This window comes from Stegastes partitus, unplaced genomic scaffold, assembly GCF_000690725.1.
Source record: "Stegastes partitus isolate 25-593 unplaced genomic scaffold, Stegastes_partitus-1.0.2 Scaffold581, whole genome shotgun sequence".
Lineage (NCBI taxonomy): Eukaryota > Metazoa > Chordata > Actinopteri > Pomacentridae > Stegastes > Stegastes partitus.
The window spans coordinates 366176-384500 of record NW_007578312.1 but is presented as its reverse complement, the minus strand read 5'-3'; the positions used below and the strand labels follow the sequence as shown (position 1 = coordinate 384500).

General features: G+C 39.4%; 1 protein-coding gene across 1 annotated transcript in view; it reads right to left on the bottom strand.

Annotated features, from left to right (window-relative positions):
* Window positions 1–355: 355 nt before the first annotated feature.
* cnnm2b (cyclin and CBS domain divalent metal cation transport mediator 2b) overlaps window positions 356–18325 on the bottom strand; it is a gene marked incomplete at its 3' end in the record, with an annotated part of 38704 nt that continues 20734 nt past the window's right edge. The window contains exons 3-4 of the mRNA XM_008288934.1: window positions 2154–2297; window positions 356–493 (exon numbers count right to left, since the gene is read on the bottom strand). Coding sequence (XP_008287156.1) covers window positions 356–493; window positions 2154–2297 — 282 coding nt within the window. The remainder of the gene's footprint in view (window positions 494–2153; window positions 2298–18325) is intronic.

The following is an 18325-nucleotide window of genomic DNA, read 5'->3' as shown; positions in this document are numbered from 1 at the left end:
TTGGTATCTACGTGCAGTCTGCAGACATCCCGTGCTGCGCTCACGAGAGGCCTTCCACCTCTTCACACACACACACACACACACACATGCATACCAACACGCTTGTTGTGAGTCCTCACACAACTCATTCCCTCACACACATACACAACAGATACTCATTCTACACACATACTCGCTCCTCCTCCTCCTCCTCTCTACACCCACTTGCCCAAAACTCAAAGCCCGTGCGGGCACATGTACACACAAACAGCTCACAAACACACACACACACACACACACACACACACACACTTTCCCCACAGTGAGGGGCTGAGGGCACACTGGGGGAAGTCAAGCAGCAACGCAGCCCACTTGCCTGTTGCTAGGAAACGCAGGGTAGCCAGCAGAAGCTGAGGTGATATTTTAACCTTCATTTCATTGTCAGTAGGCTTGAAGGCCGAGAAATCCTGCTTCCTTTCCCGATGGGTGATTTTCTTCTTCGTCTTGTTGTCAGCTGAGGAGAGAAAATGAAAAAAGTCGGGCGTAAGATGCAAAACTTTTTCTGCAACAGGAAAAGGTCACTCCGTAGACACCGAGCCAGTCGTCCCGGGTCACAGGGTGACTAAACTGGAGTTACCCAAACCTTATTACTTTTTCCGGAAACGTAGCAGTGGCGTCTTTCTCAGAACTAAAGAAGAGCTATAGGGGGCTACATTGTTACCACATTCTCACCACATTCTCAGCATTACTGAAAACCATATGTATTAGGGCAACAAACAGACTGGCACGTACTCAGTAGGCCCTGACTGATACCACTGGAGGTGTAACAAGGAAAGGCCACTCACAGTTTGGTGTGATACATGAAAAAGTTGGAGGTGATACAAGTTCTGACTTTAAATTATTTCTCCCTGGGTGAAAGATGTGAAAAAAAAAGTTCTATGTTACAGGATTTGGTGCCCAGTATAAACAAGAAAAAAAGTAAAGCATCTTTAACTCCTCATAGAAATGAAGAGTAAAAAAAAAAAGTTCCTCATCAAGAGTAATATGCTCAAAACACTTCAGTTGACAAACAAACACCAATTAAGACATCCTCACACAAGATTATTTTACAGAGAAGTGCCACCGCAGCTCTGTGGAGCTTTTTAGCTAAATATTCAGGTTTTCTGGCTGCCTGTTTTACTGCTTTGGCAGTGCAGGCAGCTCTTCAGCAACAACATTATAAAAACTAACTGCACCCTGGAGTAACCACGCTGTAGCAAACGGTAGACAGACAAAGGTAGCAACGAGCTGGTGAACATGTAAAGAACCAGAGGTTTTTGTCTAGAGCTGGTAGAAACCAAACTGGAGCAACAAAGGGAGATAGTAGTGGATTTACAGACATACAAAGCTGATTTAATAGCTTTTTCGTCCTAGAATAAGTCAATGTAGTGTTGCCATATATAATATATTGTTTTGCTTGGTTACACTGCCTGCAGAAATGAAGCAACACTCATATTAATTTGTTTAAGAATCCATAATATTTGCACCTATGCCAATATTATTTGGCTCATTTTGTCAGACTGCAGATGTCTGTAATGATATATGCACATATTTTTTCATCTAATTGCAGAAAACATCAAGTGTCTCCTGCAGTGGAATTTACATCATATCATCTCTTCTCTAATGGGGATGTTCCACTGGCAGCTGCAGACATAAAATTACAGAACTTGCAGAATAAGAAAACTAATTAAACTTACACGTAAAACATGCCATATTTTACTTATGCAACATTTTCAAATAAACCTGCAAACTTTTAGAGTGACAGGCGTTATCTATCTGTCAATGTTTCAGTTTAAAGCTGATACAGACGATACCATTGTGCGTCCCTAAATTCGCTAAATGCTCCACTGTGATTGCCAGCTTGTCATTACATTTGTCTGCCTGCTATTTGAAGAATTTCAGATTGTGTGTGGTTTGTGTGTTTTTACAGAAAACTGGTGGTTACATGTGGAAGCGATGCTGATGAAAGCAGAGTTTGAAGCCATAAAACCAAAACAATCGGACTGAAAGACATTAAAATCCTCAAGCAGGCTTATAATTCTTAGGGAGTGTGTTGCTACGAGTTTTACATTATATGACCTCATTTAATTCATTGTTAAAGTCTAAAGAACGTAACCTTCGAGAGGGGAACCTACTGTACAGGTCAGTCTCGTCCAGGATCTCGGACTTGATGATTTCTTCGATGACGTCCTCCAGGGTGACGATACCCAGAACCTCGTAGAAAGGGTCTCCCTCGCCCTCGTTGTTCACCCTCTGAACTATGGCCAGGTGGGATTTTCCTAGCAGAACACACACACAGGTTATAAAGTTAGGGTCATATAAACATAAAGACAATTAAATGTAGGTCAGGCAGTGAGCAAAGGGACAAACAGGCAGAGACACATGGCTCTTCTTATCTCTAACATACCTATCTGACATGAATCATGGACAAATGCTTCATACATAATAGTTTTTTTTTGCTGTGAAATAGGAACAATAAATGTCAGATAACTTCAGTGCAATGACACTGCAGTAAGTACAACAGCATCACACAGAAGATAGGTGACACAAAGTGATGTGAACTCTTCTTAAAGGACCAGGGATGTACAACATGGTAGTTCAAGTGTTAACAGTGCCAGGAAAAAGTCATCCAGTCAAAGAGACTGATGGGGCTGACAGTCGAAGAGTCCTAAATTTCATCATATGAGCCCCTTTGGCCCTCCTTGCCTCCACATCTGTGTTCCCAGGACCCTCCTGTGTGCTGTACCATCTGAAAAAAAAAAAAAAAAGAAACAAACTGCCGTGTATGCAGTGAAGACTGTCAGGCAAAACACTAAACAAATTCTTTGCCTTTTCTCAGCTTGTGATCATTTAAAAGGAATTTTCCAGAGGCCCAGGCTAATATTAGCCCCTGCAAAATGAAGTTTCCATTCCGCCCCGGCGATATTCTCACCGAGCAAAGGAACAGACCGGGCGAACCTCCGCTGTGTGATCAGATTGTCTCAGAATGGGCCGTTTGCATGCAGATACACCTGGGTGTAAATAATGGAGGACGTCAGTGTGCCGATGTGTGTGCGTGTGCATGCACGTGTGTCACGGGCGCGCGGGTGCTCAAGCATGTGTGGGTTTTATTTTCGGAGAACGCAGGTACATCACCGAGTCTGCGCTCCGATGCTGCTTCAGCGAACGCCGGCCGCTTTGGTGCAGAGATTGAAAGGACTTGTGGGCTGATCACCGGGAGTGTTTTATTGCACTGCAGCTCCCTCGCAGCACTACGACAGCGCGCCGACGTGCTGCGGACAGAGGCTGAGAGGCTGAACGTGAGAATGTTGCGATGAAGAATTGATGCTTTTAAGAAATACACTCAGGTTACACCTAGCAGGCTGATCCCCAAAGAGAGGTATTAATAATGTAAACAGAGAAATCCACTAATACAAAGAGTCTGCAAATGGCAGGCGGCGCACATAATCTTGTTTGTCCGAGTGTCAAGGAAGAGAAGAGTCTACGTCTTTCCATTAGGACGTCAGCATATTGCTTTATCACTGAGGGGCTGGGTTTAACTAGGGCAAACACAAATGGAGCCTCGTGGGTAAAGCAACCAGGCCTCAGAAGTCCTTGAGCACGCAGTTACTCTTAACTGGCCGGGGAGGGGAAGCAAATGGAGAGGCAAGCAGAGCGCAGCGCAGCCGAACTGATCGACGCTCACTTCACTCCTTCACCACATCCACTCCACTCCTGTCGGGTTCATGCACACAGGTCATCAAATGTAGGTTTCTAGGCAAAAATGTCAGCCGTTACGTCACTTTAAAGGATGAACTGAAATGAACCAAACATGAAAATAAGCAAATATAAGAAGCTGGATAATTTAAGATGTTACAGCAGGAATCAACCTTGTTTTGTTTTGTTTTTTCTCTGTGTATCAAGTGGCACTATTGTTTGTTACTTAAATGAATAGTTTGGTATTTTGGGAAACATTCTGATTCTGATGATGTTGTGTCTGTACAGTAAATATTAGCAGCAGGTTAGCTTTGCTTTAGCATAAAGTCTGAAAACAAGGGGAAACAGACATCCTGTCTCTGTTTAAAGGGAATAAAACCGATAACATTGGTTTGTCGTAAAATTACAAAGATAGACTTTCTGTTGCTGGCTGCAGGCTGCAGCTTCATATTTAATGTTCTAATATGAGAGTGGTCGAAATTTTCCCAAATCTGTAAAAGAAAAAAATAAATACAATTTCTGAATTATCAGCTTGACTGAATGATATTTTCTAAATCTATCTCCTTTTATATATACATATTATCAGGGTTCTAATACATAACTACACATACTGAATATCACAACCTGAATTAATTAAGGTTATGATCACCCTCCTATAAACCAACTTTTTATGACTATTAAACAAAGTTGATATGATAATAATCGAGTGGTGACTGTGAGATATGGTTGAATCCTGTGGAAAAAGCTTGTTTATTCATCTCGGGTTGACATTAACGATAAATTACATGCTCAATAAGCTAAGAGTTTTTAACAACATATCTAAGCCCAATGCTTATTTCATTTCCAAAAGAAAAATATATATAAATTTTTAAAAAAATGATATTCAGCAGAGATTTCCTACATACATATAAATGTGAATACTCCTTTAAACCCACTGAATATTTTGAAGGAATGTAATCCAACACACAGAACAGAAATTCAACAAAAGCTGCAATGATTCAGACAGGGGTCCTTTGCGAGAAATGTGATTTAATATATTGTAAAACTACTCCTGTTATTGTTCCCCACTGCTGTATATGGAAAGAACTGGTTCACTTTTATCACAGGAGTGATTTAATATATTGTATAACTACTCCTGTTATCGTTTCCCTCTGCTGTATATGGAAAGAACTGGTTAAATTTTATCACAGGACCAGGAACGACCAATGGGAACACGAGTCAACTCAACCTCACTTCTCTTGACACAAATCTAGGCCTGACCTCTGACCTTTATGTAAGCCAGCTGATAAAGCCGTGGAGGACGACTCTGAGATCAAACACAATCAGCTCTGCTCTCGAGGCAGCCATGTGCACACAATCACACACACTAAACCCGCGAATGTAACAGCACAAGTCACTTGTTTGACAAGTTAAACTAATCCCATCAGGATGTTTGTCCACAGCGAGGAGATGATCGGGGTTAACTATTAGAGATGACCCCCACTGGAGGAGCGTCAGCAGAGGCAGCATAGCTCGTTGGTTTAAAATAAGAATGACACACACCGGATAAAAGTAAATGGGAAGCTAGTGAGTAGAAAAGACAGAGAGAAGCATGTTTATGCAAAGTTTAATAGTGTTTATTTTAGAGTCTGTCCCACGGGCTGCAATGTAAAGAGACAGAAGTTTCACAAAATCCATGGAACAGAGGTCAAAGGAAAATCACACACCCAATGTTTCCTTTATACTATTCTGCATGTTTAACATGGAAGTCACTTGGCTACATATTTCACAGGGGAGATGTTCTGGGTGAATATTTGGTCGACATGATTCCAGGGAAGGAAGGAAGCGTGAGTTAGTGGGCCACTTTGTTCCAGAGAGAAATTCTCAACAACTAATGAATGGATACAGGGTCCCACACCAGTATTGATGGTCATATTTTTAAAAATTAATGTTGATATCAGAATCAGAATCAGAATCAGCTTTAATGGCCAAGTACGTACACAACATACAAGGAATTTGGTTTTGGCTGTTGGTGTCGCCGTAGGAATTTGCACGAATAATAGAAATAGGAAAATTAAAAAAAAAAAAAAGAAATTGTATTATTAAGAAATATTGTATTAGTAATACACATATGATACAATTGTAAGTAGGAAAGTAGTCCAGTCGTAGTACCTATATACGCAGTGAAAATGATACTTTTTTTTGCAGTTTTACCAGAATTTTTTTTGAATATTGTACTTTTCTTTGTTAAATCACAGTTAATAACAAGTCAAATCAAAGTATGCATTTACATGTTAAAACTGTCAATAACATTCACATCAAAAGTCTGTATTTTTACAAATGGTAAGTTGTTGTTTTGCAACAAATTACTTAATTTTTTTACTGTGTTTAACCAAGTAAAAAAATATATCAATATTTCATAGATATTTGTCATTATTTGGGAGAAAATATATATATATATATCAGGGACTTAATATTTACTAAATTCACAAAAAAAAGTATTAATGTACATGCTGACTTAAAAAAAACCAAAAACAAACAAAAGGCCAAAACTGTACATAATGTCCAGATTAGAAATCTGTAATTTTAAAAACAGTAATTTGTCTTTGCTAAACATGTGAAATTACGTTAGTTTGAATCTGTTAACAGTTGTTTCACAGATATTTGCTGGTATTTTCACTGTTTTTACAGTTTTTGGCATTACAGTATTTCACAATTTTGAACGTAATTATTTCAAACTTTCACTTTTTTTAAACAGGATTTTTATTTTTTATTTTTACAGTATATTTGATGTTAAAAGACAAAGAAAGAGACAAAATTTAAAAAGTTGAAAATTAATTTGACTCATAGCATTATGTGTTTAGTATAGTGAGAGTATTGTTGTCATGATTTCTTCTGGCTGTGATAATTGTACAGTGAAAATCTGATCTGTGATCTATGAAAGACCTTGACCAGAATGCCATAAAAATTGCTTCTTAGTTTTTGTCAACTGCTTTTTGTTTGATGATCGCTTGACTTTTTAATCAGCACTACCTGCAGGTCAAATTCCCATCCTCTACATACGTAGAGTCTGTACACCAAGTTGGTGTACAGACTTTCATTGTTAATAGATGATTAATTTTAATGACTATTGTAACTACCATGGGCTGAAATATACAAACTTTGGTTCTAGCTCCAACAACAGGTATGTGTCTTCACTTTTCTGGTGAAATATTTTAACTTAACTTAACTAGCTCAAAATTGCGTGAAGATTCAAGGTTCCTAAAGAATAAAGCCCCATGACTTCGGTGATCCCTTGACTTTTCATGTAACTCCACAATGTGAGTGAAATGTCTTGACACCCATCGGGTGGCTTGGTATGAAGTTTTCTGTAGATGTTCACGTCTCTTTCAGCATGTATTATAATTGGCGACTGCATTTAACCAAATTCAACACATTAAACTAACTTACTGTCCTTGCTTAAAAAAAATAGGGATGTCCTGCTCTTTATTTTATTCTTTTAGCCCCCTATCTGATCCAAGTCATTTAATATTTACTGTCTGCTGATATCTCATACTGGGCTGCAAGGTGGTTCAGTGGTTAGCACCACTGCCTCGCAGAAAGAAGGTCGCTGGTTCGCGTCCTGGTGAGGACACCAAGATCTTTCTGCATGGAGTTTACATGTTCTCGTGAACATGTTAAAGCGTGTGTTCTCTCTGGGTTCTCCGGCTTCCTCCCACAGTCCAAAAACATGATGAGGTTAATTGGTGATTCTAAATTGTCCGTAAGCGTGAATGTGAGCGTGCATCTCTGTTTCTAAGTGTAGCCCTGCGATATACTGGCGACTTGTCCAGGGTGTCCCCTGCTTTTGCCCTGATTCAGCTGGGATAGGCTCCAGCCCCCCGCGACCCTAGTGAGGACTAAGCGGTGTATAGATGATGGATGGATGGAGGGACCTGGTTGCACCACAGAGTGGATTCTCTTACTTTTTAATACTGTAGTGGCCAGAGCAGGTGGGCACTTTCATGCAGGTAGGCAAAGAGCATGGCAGGGGTGTAACTTAGTAAATGTGCACCATGATAAAGTCTTCAGTGAGGCTTAATGACCTCCAGCCAGTGTGCATGTATTAAAATAAAAAGAGATGAGTTTGGATATTGTTCCTGTACTCCAGTGGCATATATAACAGCTGCTTTAGTGACTCATATCATGTGTCTGCAGGTTTGCTAGCAATGCAAGCATATGATAGATAGAAAGTATGTTGAGTTTATTACATCAATTAAACTGACTGACATTGATGCATATGTTAAGAAAACAAATCAAATTTAGAGCACATATATGACAGCAGATGTAAACTAATTATCAGGCTTAGGTTTGTGCTGATACAGATCAGTTAATCTTTGCCTTGATCGGTTCCAATTCCGATCTAAGGATCACTTTAGTGTTGTCACTGTGAGTACGTGAGCAGCCACTGCTGGGTATTAGAGCTTCAGAGAGCTGCAAGCGTGGCTCTAATTCCATTTTGTAATTTGACTTTTCTGCAGCTCACAATATTCTTTCGTTTATTAAGGATGTTTGTCAGTGTCATGTATAGAGTGCCCCTAGTAGCTGCGCAATATAAATGTCAGCAAGGTATTAGTGCATGTGAGATGATAGCATACGGTGTATTAGAAATATTACTGCAAGGCGTTAATTATGTTGAGACTCGTGCTGGAAAACTTGTGGTCACGGATGGATGGATGTGTGTAGTTTCTTGTTGTCAGTAAATTATATTGCATTCATTTGAGTGATGCATTTGTTTAGGAATCCGTGCACAAAAACTCCAAAACTCACTCTCAGTTTGATTAGGTGACAATGATGAGCAGAAAGTTTGTATAACATGAAAGTAGTTGCAGGTGGGAAAGTTCTATTTGAATCTGTGAGGTGCTGATGCTCTCTGTACCATTTACTCTAAAGTCTACTTCTGTCTAACAGTGTTTGACACAAACACACACACACACACACACACACACACACACACACACAGTTGCACAGCAATGTCCCACAAGAATGAGTGCATACTTTCCAGTTTCCCACAAAGACAAAATAAAACACGAGAGACAGAAAAAAATGCAGCTTCTGTCTTCCATAAATATATTGCGAGACAATGACAGCCTGTTTATTCATAGCTCCTTAGCTGCTGTTAAGGCAGTGGATTTTGTGAGGTGGGACTGGAGGTGTGTGTGTGTGGGGTGGGGGGGGGGGGGGCTGACCCTCTGGACACTCTGGAGCCTGGAACTTGGCAAAGGGCCTCAGGGAGAGCGTGTCCTTGCAAGGACCAGTCGTCTAGGGTCCTATAACCCACCACTGCTGCTTGACATCTGGGGCCGTCCAGCTGGGCTGAGGCCGAATGCATGCACACAACAAGGCCGGGGGTCAATTCACTTTCAGTTTCGTCCATTAAGAAAGTGTGTTAAAAAAAAAAAAAAAACCCAAACAAAATATAAAACTAAAACACATTAGTCATTAAATGGCTGGTTTCTAAAACATTTCTGAGAACGGTTGTTATGTTGTTAGCCCTGTAAATGGCAGTTTTAGTTTACATTTGTAATTGGGCAAAGTAAAGGCACACACACATACACAAAGGATTATTTTGTTTCCCTTAACAACAGAGCAGCAGAGGTACAGTACCAGGAAGTGCTTAATCTCACTGAGGAGACAGAGCACTAGTTAAGCTGCTGCTGAAAACACTCGCTGCACAAGGTGGAATATGCACATCAAAAGATCTACTCTACAGTCACTGTTTTGCACGTTTAACTGATTCAGCTGCTTTATTTGAGCTTATTTTCCAAATGACTGTGTATGATGTCCCACAGTTTCCAAACACAATTCCCTCAAGTTTTGAGGAGTTGCTTCCACTTGGCAAGAATTTAATTGTAGCAGGATTATTTATTTAATTGTTTGGTTTATTCAATTATATATCTTTTAATTCTTCTTGGCCTCCAATATGATTTAAAAATGCAGTCACACGAGGGATGCATTTAGGCCCACAAATGCTTTAATATCAGCGAAGACAACGCTAATAAAAACAAGTGCTATGTTTAGCATGTTTACCATTATTTTAGAGTGTTAGCATGCTAATACGAATTTGCATGCCAACATCATTAGCACTAGAGTAGCGATATCCTAATACCAGGAATTTTGTCATCAGTACCAATACCATTTAAATTCCACGATTCTCAAATTTAATACCAAAAAAAAAGAATGAGTCAAATGCACGTATTATAACATTTAAAAGAAAAAAAAAGCTCCACACATTGTGTCATATTTTGACACGCTAAACGGTAATGACAGTCAGGCCTGTTCAACTATCATATAATCACCTGTTTGCAATTATCTGAGCCGGCTGCTATCATTTTGCATAATCGTAGGAATCATTTCCATTGGCCTGTATAAAAACAGCTGGATGAAATTAACAGAAATGTTTAAACTGCTACACACATCGTTCCACATCGTTATCCACTGCTTCCTCTGCTGATGTCAACAACTGTTTATCTTGTCGAGGTTAACGTCTACTATTTGACCGACTGCATCATCTGTTGACATTAATGACATGGATTGTGGTACAAAATCAAACACTACAGCAACACTATTGGAACATTTCAGTTTTAAGCCAAATGAAAAAGCAGAATTCAATTTGTTGGATTTGCATCAAAAATGTGACAGTAAAAAGCCACTAATAACACTAATATAAAACTACAGAGGCATGAAAATGAACAGAAAAAGACAATTAAATCAGTAATTACAACTATTTGTACAACAATTATTCATCAACTACAATTACTTGATCACACTATCAGCACTAATGATGGTGGCCAACTGCCATGACTGGACCAAAATGGAGATCAAATGACCATCAGTTTCATTCTAAAAGCCACACTGCTAACAAAATCAATCAAACAGAGCTGCTGCAACTTTATTGTTCACAATACTATCATCAGTGTCTACAGCAACATGTAGCAGTATCACAGATACTGATGATGGTGCTGAGTCAAGTGGTGTCTTCATGGTAAGCTGCTAAGTAGTTTGTGAAAGGCATTGCTGGAATCCTAATGAAAAATTACCCCATTATTTTTGTCTTTCGACATGTGTGTGTGTGTGTATGTGTATGTATGTGTGTGTGTGTGTGTGTGTGTGTGTGTGTGTGTGTGTATAGATAGATAGATAGATAGATAGATAGATAGATAGATAGATAGATAGATAGATAGATAACATATTGGCTGATAAATGGATATTGGAATTTTTGACTCTCTAAATATCGGTATTGGCATCGACTCACAAAATGTCAAGTATCAGCTGACCTTTAATAATCTCTTTATTCTGAGAGAAACGCACAGTACATGTCCTGTGTCGCCAGTGGCAGCAACAGTCCTGCTTCTCAGGTAAATTATACACTCAAGGTACTGGTTGATTTCATATGTGGCACATTATTGTTACCAAAGGAACGAGAACCATCAAAGGTATTTCAAAGAATAAATCAACTAAAAAAATGTAATGACCAGTGTGCCAAACAGCCTGTCACCATAGCAGTAAATTCTGTGGAAAATACTCAACTGAGGATACAACAATTCAAGCAAAAATATTTTAAATGGCCTCGCTCTAGTTTGACAAAGGCCCAAATTCAAAGCACTCCGGCTCTTGATAGCTGCACCAGGACAAACCCACAATCCATCCATGTATCTATCCATCCATCCATCTATCCATACCCAAAGCCAAGCCTGAGAACCTCCAGTCAGGCCTTCAGAGACTAAGCCGCGTGCTCTTTTCCACCATTCCCAGCTTATTTATGGAATGCAGCTTTGTCATATTTTTCCATAGCGCAATTTCCCCCTATAAATAGGCACGTAAGGCTCAGAGACTCGGGGTGGGAGTATGAGGGGTCAGTATCTGTTGTGGACACTCATCACTGCCCCCCTCCTTGTCTTGCACTCCCCCTATTTTGGCAAATATTTGAGCCCTGACAAATATAGTGCAACGTTAGGGTGATGGGAAACCATTGGATGGTCTTTCTTCTAAATCTACCTCCAGTGAAAAAAGCAAAAAGTTTCCAAGTTATTTTGACCCATTTTTCACTGACATTAACAAAAACTTTACCCTAATTCTGGTAACATGTCAGCTATTTACAACGTCTTCATTTACACAAACAGACTGGATACACATGCAATAAAATAATGTCATTCTGCAGCTTGGCCTGTGTTATCTGGAGACATAAATGGAATGTGTGTCTGTATGTATGTTTGTGTGCATAAGTGTCTCTTTTTTTCTCTGCAAGTATAACAGAGCAGATTAATGAACTGCCTGGTGAGGCATTCATTACACTAGTATAAATAAGGAAACAAATTGTCCTTAATTGGTCACTTAAAGTTGCAGAACAGCTGCTGCTCTGGAGAGGTTCTCATTCACACTAATCCCACGGGGGGAATTTTTGATTTTACTCACAATTTGATCTTACTTATTTCTATTGATCCTGCTGAAACAATTACCTGCAAGGATGACACGATTGAGAATAAAAGCCCAAGTTCTGAAGATGCTTAACATTTACCAGCCTATCTGCTTGGATTGCTCATGAAAGCACAGGTAGGTAATATCTGAGCATGCTAATGTTAGTAAAACCAGTTCAAACATTGTACCTCAGACATATCTACAAACTGTATAAAACTATTTCTTTTAAACACAAATCGGATGGAACATGGTTCTACAGGCAGCACGGAAGCAAACCTGCCCACTTCTTGCTCATATTGATCCTCTATAAATCTCTTTCATGATGAAAGTTAAAGCTGAAGTAGGCAGTAATTTTTTTAAACGTTCGAGTGCAAAAAAATCCATAATAACCTCTCAGTATTTATTGTAATTCAAGTGGTCTGACAGGACACTAGACTTCTGCACCTCCTCTTAGCTCTGTTTTCAGGCTTCAGAGAATGTATCCCATGATGTAAGACTTTAACTAATCACAGCTCTTTTAGGAGAGAGGGTGTCATTCTTATTGGATCTTCTAGAAATGCAAATTGGCATGTAGATCCCTTCGGATAGCGACAAGCCGGATTCAATGCTGGAAAATCCTGAAGGAAAAGCTGCTATTCCTGCATTTTAACAACTCTCTATACTGCAAAGAAATGTGTCGATATAGGTGATGAGCAGAACTGGAGTTCCCCCAATAACTATTGTATTCCAAGTTTGATATTCTTCTCCTGGACAGGTAAGCTGCTAATTTCATTTGGTGGGATAGATGTGTAGGTGCATTTACCATGCAAGCAGGAAATGAGTTGCTATCCTTAATTTTAAGGCCAGTTTAGCCTTTTGGCAGTCATAGCTATGGACTCACAGCTGTGGCTAATTCTGTTTCATATTTATGTTCATATTAAGCTCAAGCTTGTGTTTTGTGTTTATATGAAGCACATGCATATGCTTATGCTTGTCTGGTGGGAGGGGCGAAGGATAAAAAGGGAAAAGTTGCAGGAGGAGGGCTGTATTTTGTAATTCCTGTGATTTCTGCCTTTTCCAAAGTCTTGCCTACTTCAGTTTTAACTCAGTAAATCAGTTGGGGAGCATGCGGCAGAGCAACACAATGCTGAGATTTGGGAGGTGTGTATTCTTCTGTGAGCGTCTGCGACCAACTGTTACTCAGGACACCCTATTTTCTGCATAGATCCGCAGAGATGTTCACATTAATCTTCGCAGACGTATTATTTCTGCTTCAGAGGTTGACCAGAATCCCCAAAGAGCCCCATGAAGCACCAACGGACTTCATTATTTTGACAGAGCTACATAGAATACGACACCAGGAAACTCTCCTCTCTTTCTCTGAAACAAACTTCAGGGAACAACAAGACATGTTTAAGGTCAAGAACGAGTACAGAGGAGCTGCGTGTTTCACAAATATTTTTCCTGCTTCTTCTAGTTTGCAGTTCGAATAATAAGCACAATGTTCCTCAACATAGAAACACAGGCAATCTCAGCAATCTAAGGAATAGCCGAGGTAGAGGAATGTCTAGGACACTGAACTGTTGTTTTTCTCTTTTTTGTCTGTCTGTCTCATAGATGGACGTAGGTTTAATCTGCATTATTTTTAATGGCCAGAAGGGGGAAACTCCTTCAGTTGCAAGAAGAGGTCAGATTGTACAAAAGTCTATGAGAAAATAATGCTTCCTCTCACTTGATAAGCTACCTCAGTCAACATTTTCCTACAAAGTTTATGTCTTAATCCCTATTTTTCAGACTTTATGAATATACCACGATGTTCATTCTGTAACTTATGACCCTATTTATCGTAAAACAGACAATAAAGCAGGGTATGTTCTGACATACCATGTCGCTGTGGATAGTGTCCTCAAGTTCTCAGTCGGATCCAGCACTCACTTGTTAGATTCGATTTCAAAACACTAAGATGGTGACGGCCATATTCAAACCTTAAGGCTTTAAAATGTTCACCAGCAGGTGATGTCACACTCACTACGTACATCTTTCAGAGTCTGTTGTCTGTATGTCTGCAAGATTACAGAAAAACTATCAAGGCAATTTTTATGAAACTTGGCAGAGAGGTAGAGCATTGGGCACAAGGAGAATTTGTTGATTTTTGAATATTACTGCAAGATATAGCACTGGCCTCTGTGGAGGATGTTCACTCTAGCTGCACTTCCAGATTACCAGTGCTACAGGGGGGGTTATGCCTATGTTTTACTGCCTTTTTTTTTTTTAGTAACACAACTATTGCTGGGGCTTTGATATTTCAAGTGCATCTCTTCTACATGCACTTACATCTGGTTGACATTGTTTTTCTGCCAGTTTAACATGGGGAACAGAGCTGAATAATAAGTGTCCCTGAGCAACAACAGTCAATTCTGGCCACCGTGCCAATAAAAGGCTAAAATTTGTGTCCGAATGCTCGAACTTTCCCCGGCATCACATTCTCACTTGTCACAGCTCAGACTGTAGTCATAACCATTATTTCCCGACCACTGTGGAGTAATTGCCATTGTGACGGCAAAACAAAGTCTAATGTCCAAAAACCACAGCACCCAGTTCTGTTGCTGACATAGATGTAAACATATAGGGTCGCTTTGACAGAGATGGAAACCGACCATTACTGCTGAGTGAGGGGATGCTCTGTAATTTACTGGTCAGTCAGCTAAACAGCAGGGAAGCAGACCTAGGATTCATGTGAGTGCACACACACACACACACACACACACACACACACACTGGAGACAAATAAAACTAAAAAGGCTTGAAAAAGAAAACCATATTCACATTTACAATAACTACGATTATATTTCTAGTTAAATTGAAAGTAGTGGCAATTCACCAAACTAAACACTCAATGCTTCAGTGCAGACACCAAATATTAACAAACAAGACTGAAAGGAAACTTGTTTATAATATTTAATGGATCATTATTTCCAGAAGTTGTTGTAATTATAATGGTGTATTACCATCCATCCATCCACTATCTATACACCGCTTAATCCTCACTAGGGTCGCAGGGGGCTGGAGCCTATCCCAGCTGACTTAGGGCGAAGGCAGGGGACACCCTGGACAGGTATTACCACATGGCATTATTGATTAAGTTTACTGGTCCTACATTGAGTCAGAACTGAGGCCTGCCCACCTTTGCTGAAATGCACCTGGAAGCATAAACGTATTTCTGCAATGACAACAGTCAGTCCAGTGTTTTGTTTTCAGCCTGTCTTGCCTTGCTTGGCCTTTGGGTCAAACAATACAGTTAGCATGATATGGAGTAATCAGGTTAATGCCGGGAAGTTAAGTCTGCTTCCAGCTCCTAACCGTCATTAAGGGGCCTTGGTCACAAGAACACTCTGCTGCTACTACTAGCCAGTGGTGTTTGACTACACACACACACACACACACACACACACACACACACACAAACAGTACAGCGACGAGCACACACACACTGCTGGAATGACATTGTTGTTCATTCAGAGAAGCAGCTTGCTGTCGTAGCTGGCTGCGTTTGTTGTTGAAAGGTCCCCTGGGTGGAGATTCCTTTGGGCCTCAGTCATAAGGAGAGGCATCAATGGGAAACCAGTGGGAATAAATGAATGGGCCTGTGGTCAGGTGCTGCTCTGTTTTGTGAGCGTGGTAACTGCTGAATGGTGAGCACATCACACAGTAATGACAAGAATTGGGAGCGTTTTAAAAGAGTAAAGACAAGTGGCAGCAGAACTATGTTCTCGCTTTCATTTTGTTGCATTTTTAAAATCCTGAGAGAAAAATTGTCGTCAAATAGAAACTCCTTGCATAGTCAACATCAAAGACCTGATTTGTGTATTGTGGAAATAATTACTCATACACTGACAATACGTATGATTATTAGTTGTTTTGTTGTTGTTGGTTTTATACTGATCTGTACTTTTTTCCTTAACTCTCTGAATCCCATAACCTGTCAGTGGTCTTGAAAGGCCTGTTATCTTTAAAAAAAAATCTGCCACACAACACCATTAATCAGAGGCAGAAACTGCAGGCAGAATTGCCAGATTGTCGTCTTTCTGCGGCTCTATGAACTTGACGTCTCTCTAAGCGTTAACTCAGCTTTCCATGTATCGTTTAAAAATTCACCAGAAATAAAGCATTTGCAATAAACAGATTCTGTAAAATACAAAAAATTCTGTGCTCTTCCACACAACCGGGAATTCATTAATGACTCAGCTGTGGCCAACAGTCATGTGACAAAAATGTAGGGAGTTTTCAATTGTACTGGGCTGAACTGCAGGCTGTGTTTATACAGGGCAGACAGAAGACAAGTATGGAAACAAATTAAACCCATGAATAGTTAAACAATCTACAGTGCGTAGAGTCACCAGTGCTGACAACACCCCTTACCAACAATTTTTTTTTGGTAAAATATGCAGTCTAGGACACTGAACTGTTGTTTTTCTCTTTTTTGGTATTTATGGTGTTGTAACTGTGAAATACTGATACCCAAAAGATATTTTTGAGTTCTCTCTGTTTCTAGACTGTTGTGTTGCTTCCATAGAGATGCAGGACTTTACATTGCAGAGAAAAATGACTTCACAGGGAGTAAAAACACAACAGAAGTAAAAACGGCAAGAAACTGCTTTGTGTTCAGAGGGGTAATTGGTTCTGTTTTTTTAATGTAAGTTTCATATCAAAATCTCTTTCTTTTCACAAAAAATGTTCAAATGAAGAGTTCATTTGCAAAAACAGATAACTCCATTTTCACAAACCTTCAGAAAACCCGCTTTTCCATCGTCTACCTGAGAAAATATCAATCAAACTTAAGTTATCTCTATTTTTGTCATGTCATTTTTACTGAGTCAAATCCACTCAACTTAAGTTTGATTGATATTATCTCAAGAAAACGACCAAAAAAAAAACTCAACTCTGAAAATCTACAAAAATGGAGTTATCTGTTTTTGCAAATGAACTCTTCAAATATTTTTCAATCATCCTAAACTTGGGGCCATACACATAATTTATAAAATAAGATATGACACGAGCTAAGCTCACACACCTTATAAAACCACACTTGACCACTTGGTTGTGGCTACTGTAGTTAATCTTCGCAGGATGTGTAGTTTTTACATCCAACATTGGGATTTAAATTCACCCCCACCTCCTAAATGATTGGTGGAGGCAGACCTTCTCCGTCCTCTGCAGCTCTGTATCTCTGTACACCTCCTTAGTGGGCCCTATTTACTCAAACATTTGAGCCCCTCCTTTTAAAGGATAAATGCTTAATTACATTTTGTTAGTAGGTTTATATGTGATACATATTTAAAGTTAAATATAAAAAGAGAATTAGCTCATTTGACACAATTATTAGCAGCAGAAAGGATTTTTTATTTTCAGTAAATGGCTAGACTGTTTTAATGCTCACTTATCTGGTCAATTCAAACTGGTATAAATCACTTGCAGCTGATTCAGAAGTTTGTTCTTGGACCAGAAGCGAGAAAACACATCACATCCACTTTAAATGTTAACAACTGGTTGTCTGTTAGGTTTCATGTTGATTTTAAAAACTGTTTAAAGCACTCTATGGTCTGGCACCACACAGCCCATAGATCTATCTCCACAGCTCTGTCAAGGCTGGACAATGGTCTGACTACTGCCATTTTTGTTATGCTAAAGAGAGAAAAAAATGCTCTAACTTGAAAGCATTTCTTTAAACCAATCATAGTTAACCTGAGTAGCACGAAGCCCAAGATGCAGTGATGTTGGCAATGCAACATAGTGGCAACAGGATTTTTTTTCATGTGGAACATCTGCCAGACTTGTCATTAAAATGAAAATGCCACAAAAAAAAGAAGTATGATGACTGATATAACTTTTTCTGATATAAACAACAAAAATAATTTGACATTCAGTAGTCTAAAGTTGAAACCTGCCTGTACTTGAGTTCTGGACAAAATAAATGGACTCAAAACCACAGACAGTTTGGTCTGTTGTATGTGACTCCTGCAAGTACACTACTCACAATAAGTTAGGGATATTGTTATTTACATGAGTGCTTTTCCTATTTGGTCCTAATTTTAATGAAATAAGTAAAAGTTCCCTTTGATATGACTAATAATGAATGAGAAGAAACACCATTTTCATTAGTTTAATATTTATTACCCCCAAAATGTAAACAATAACA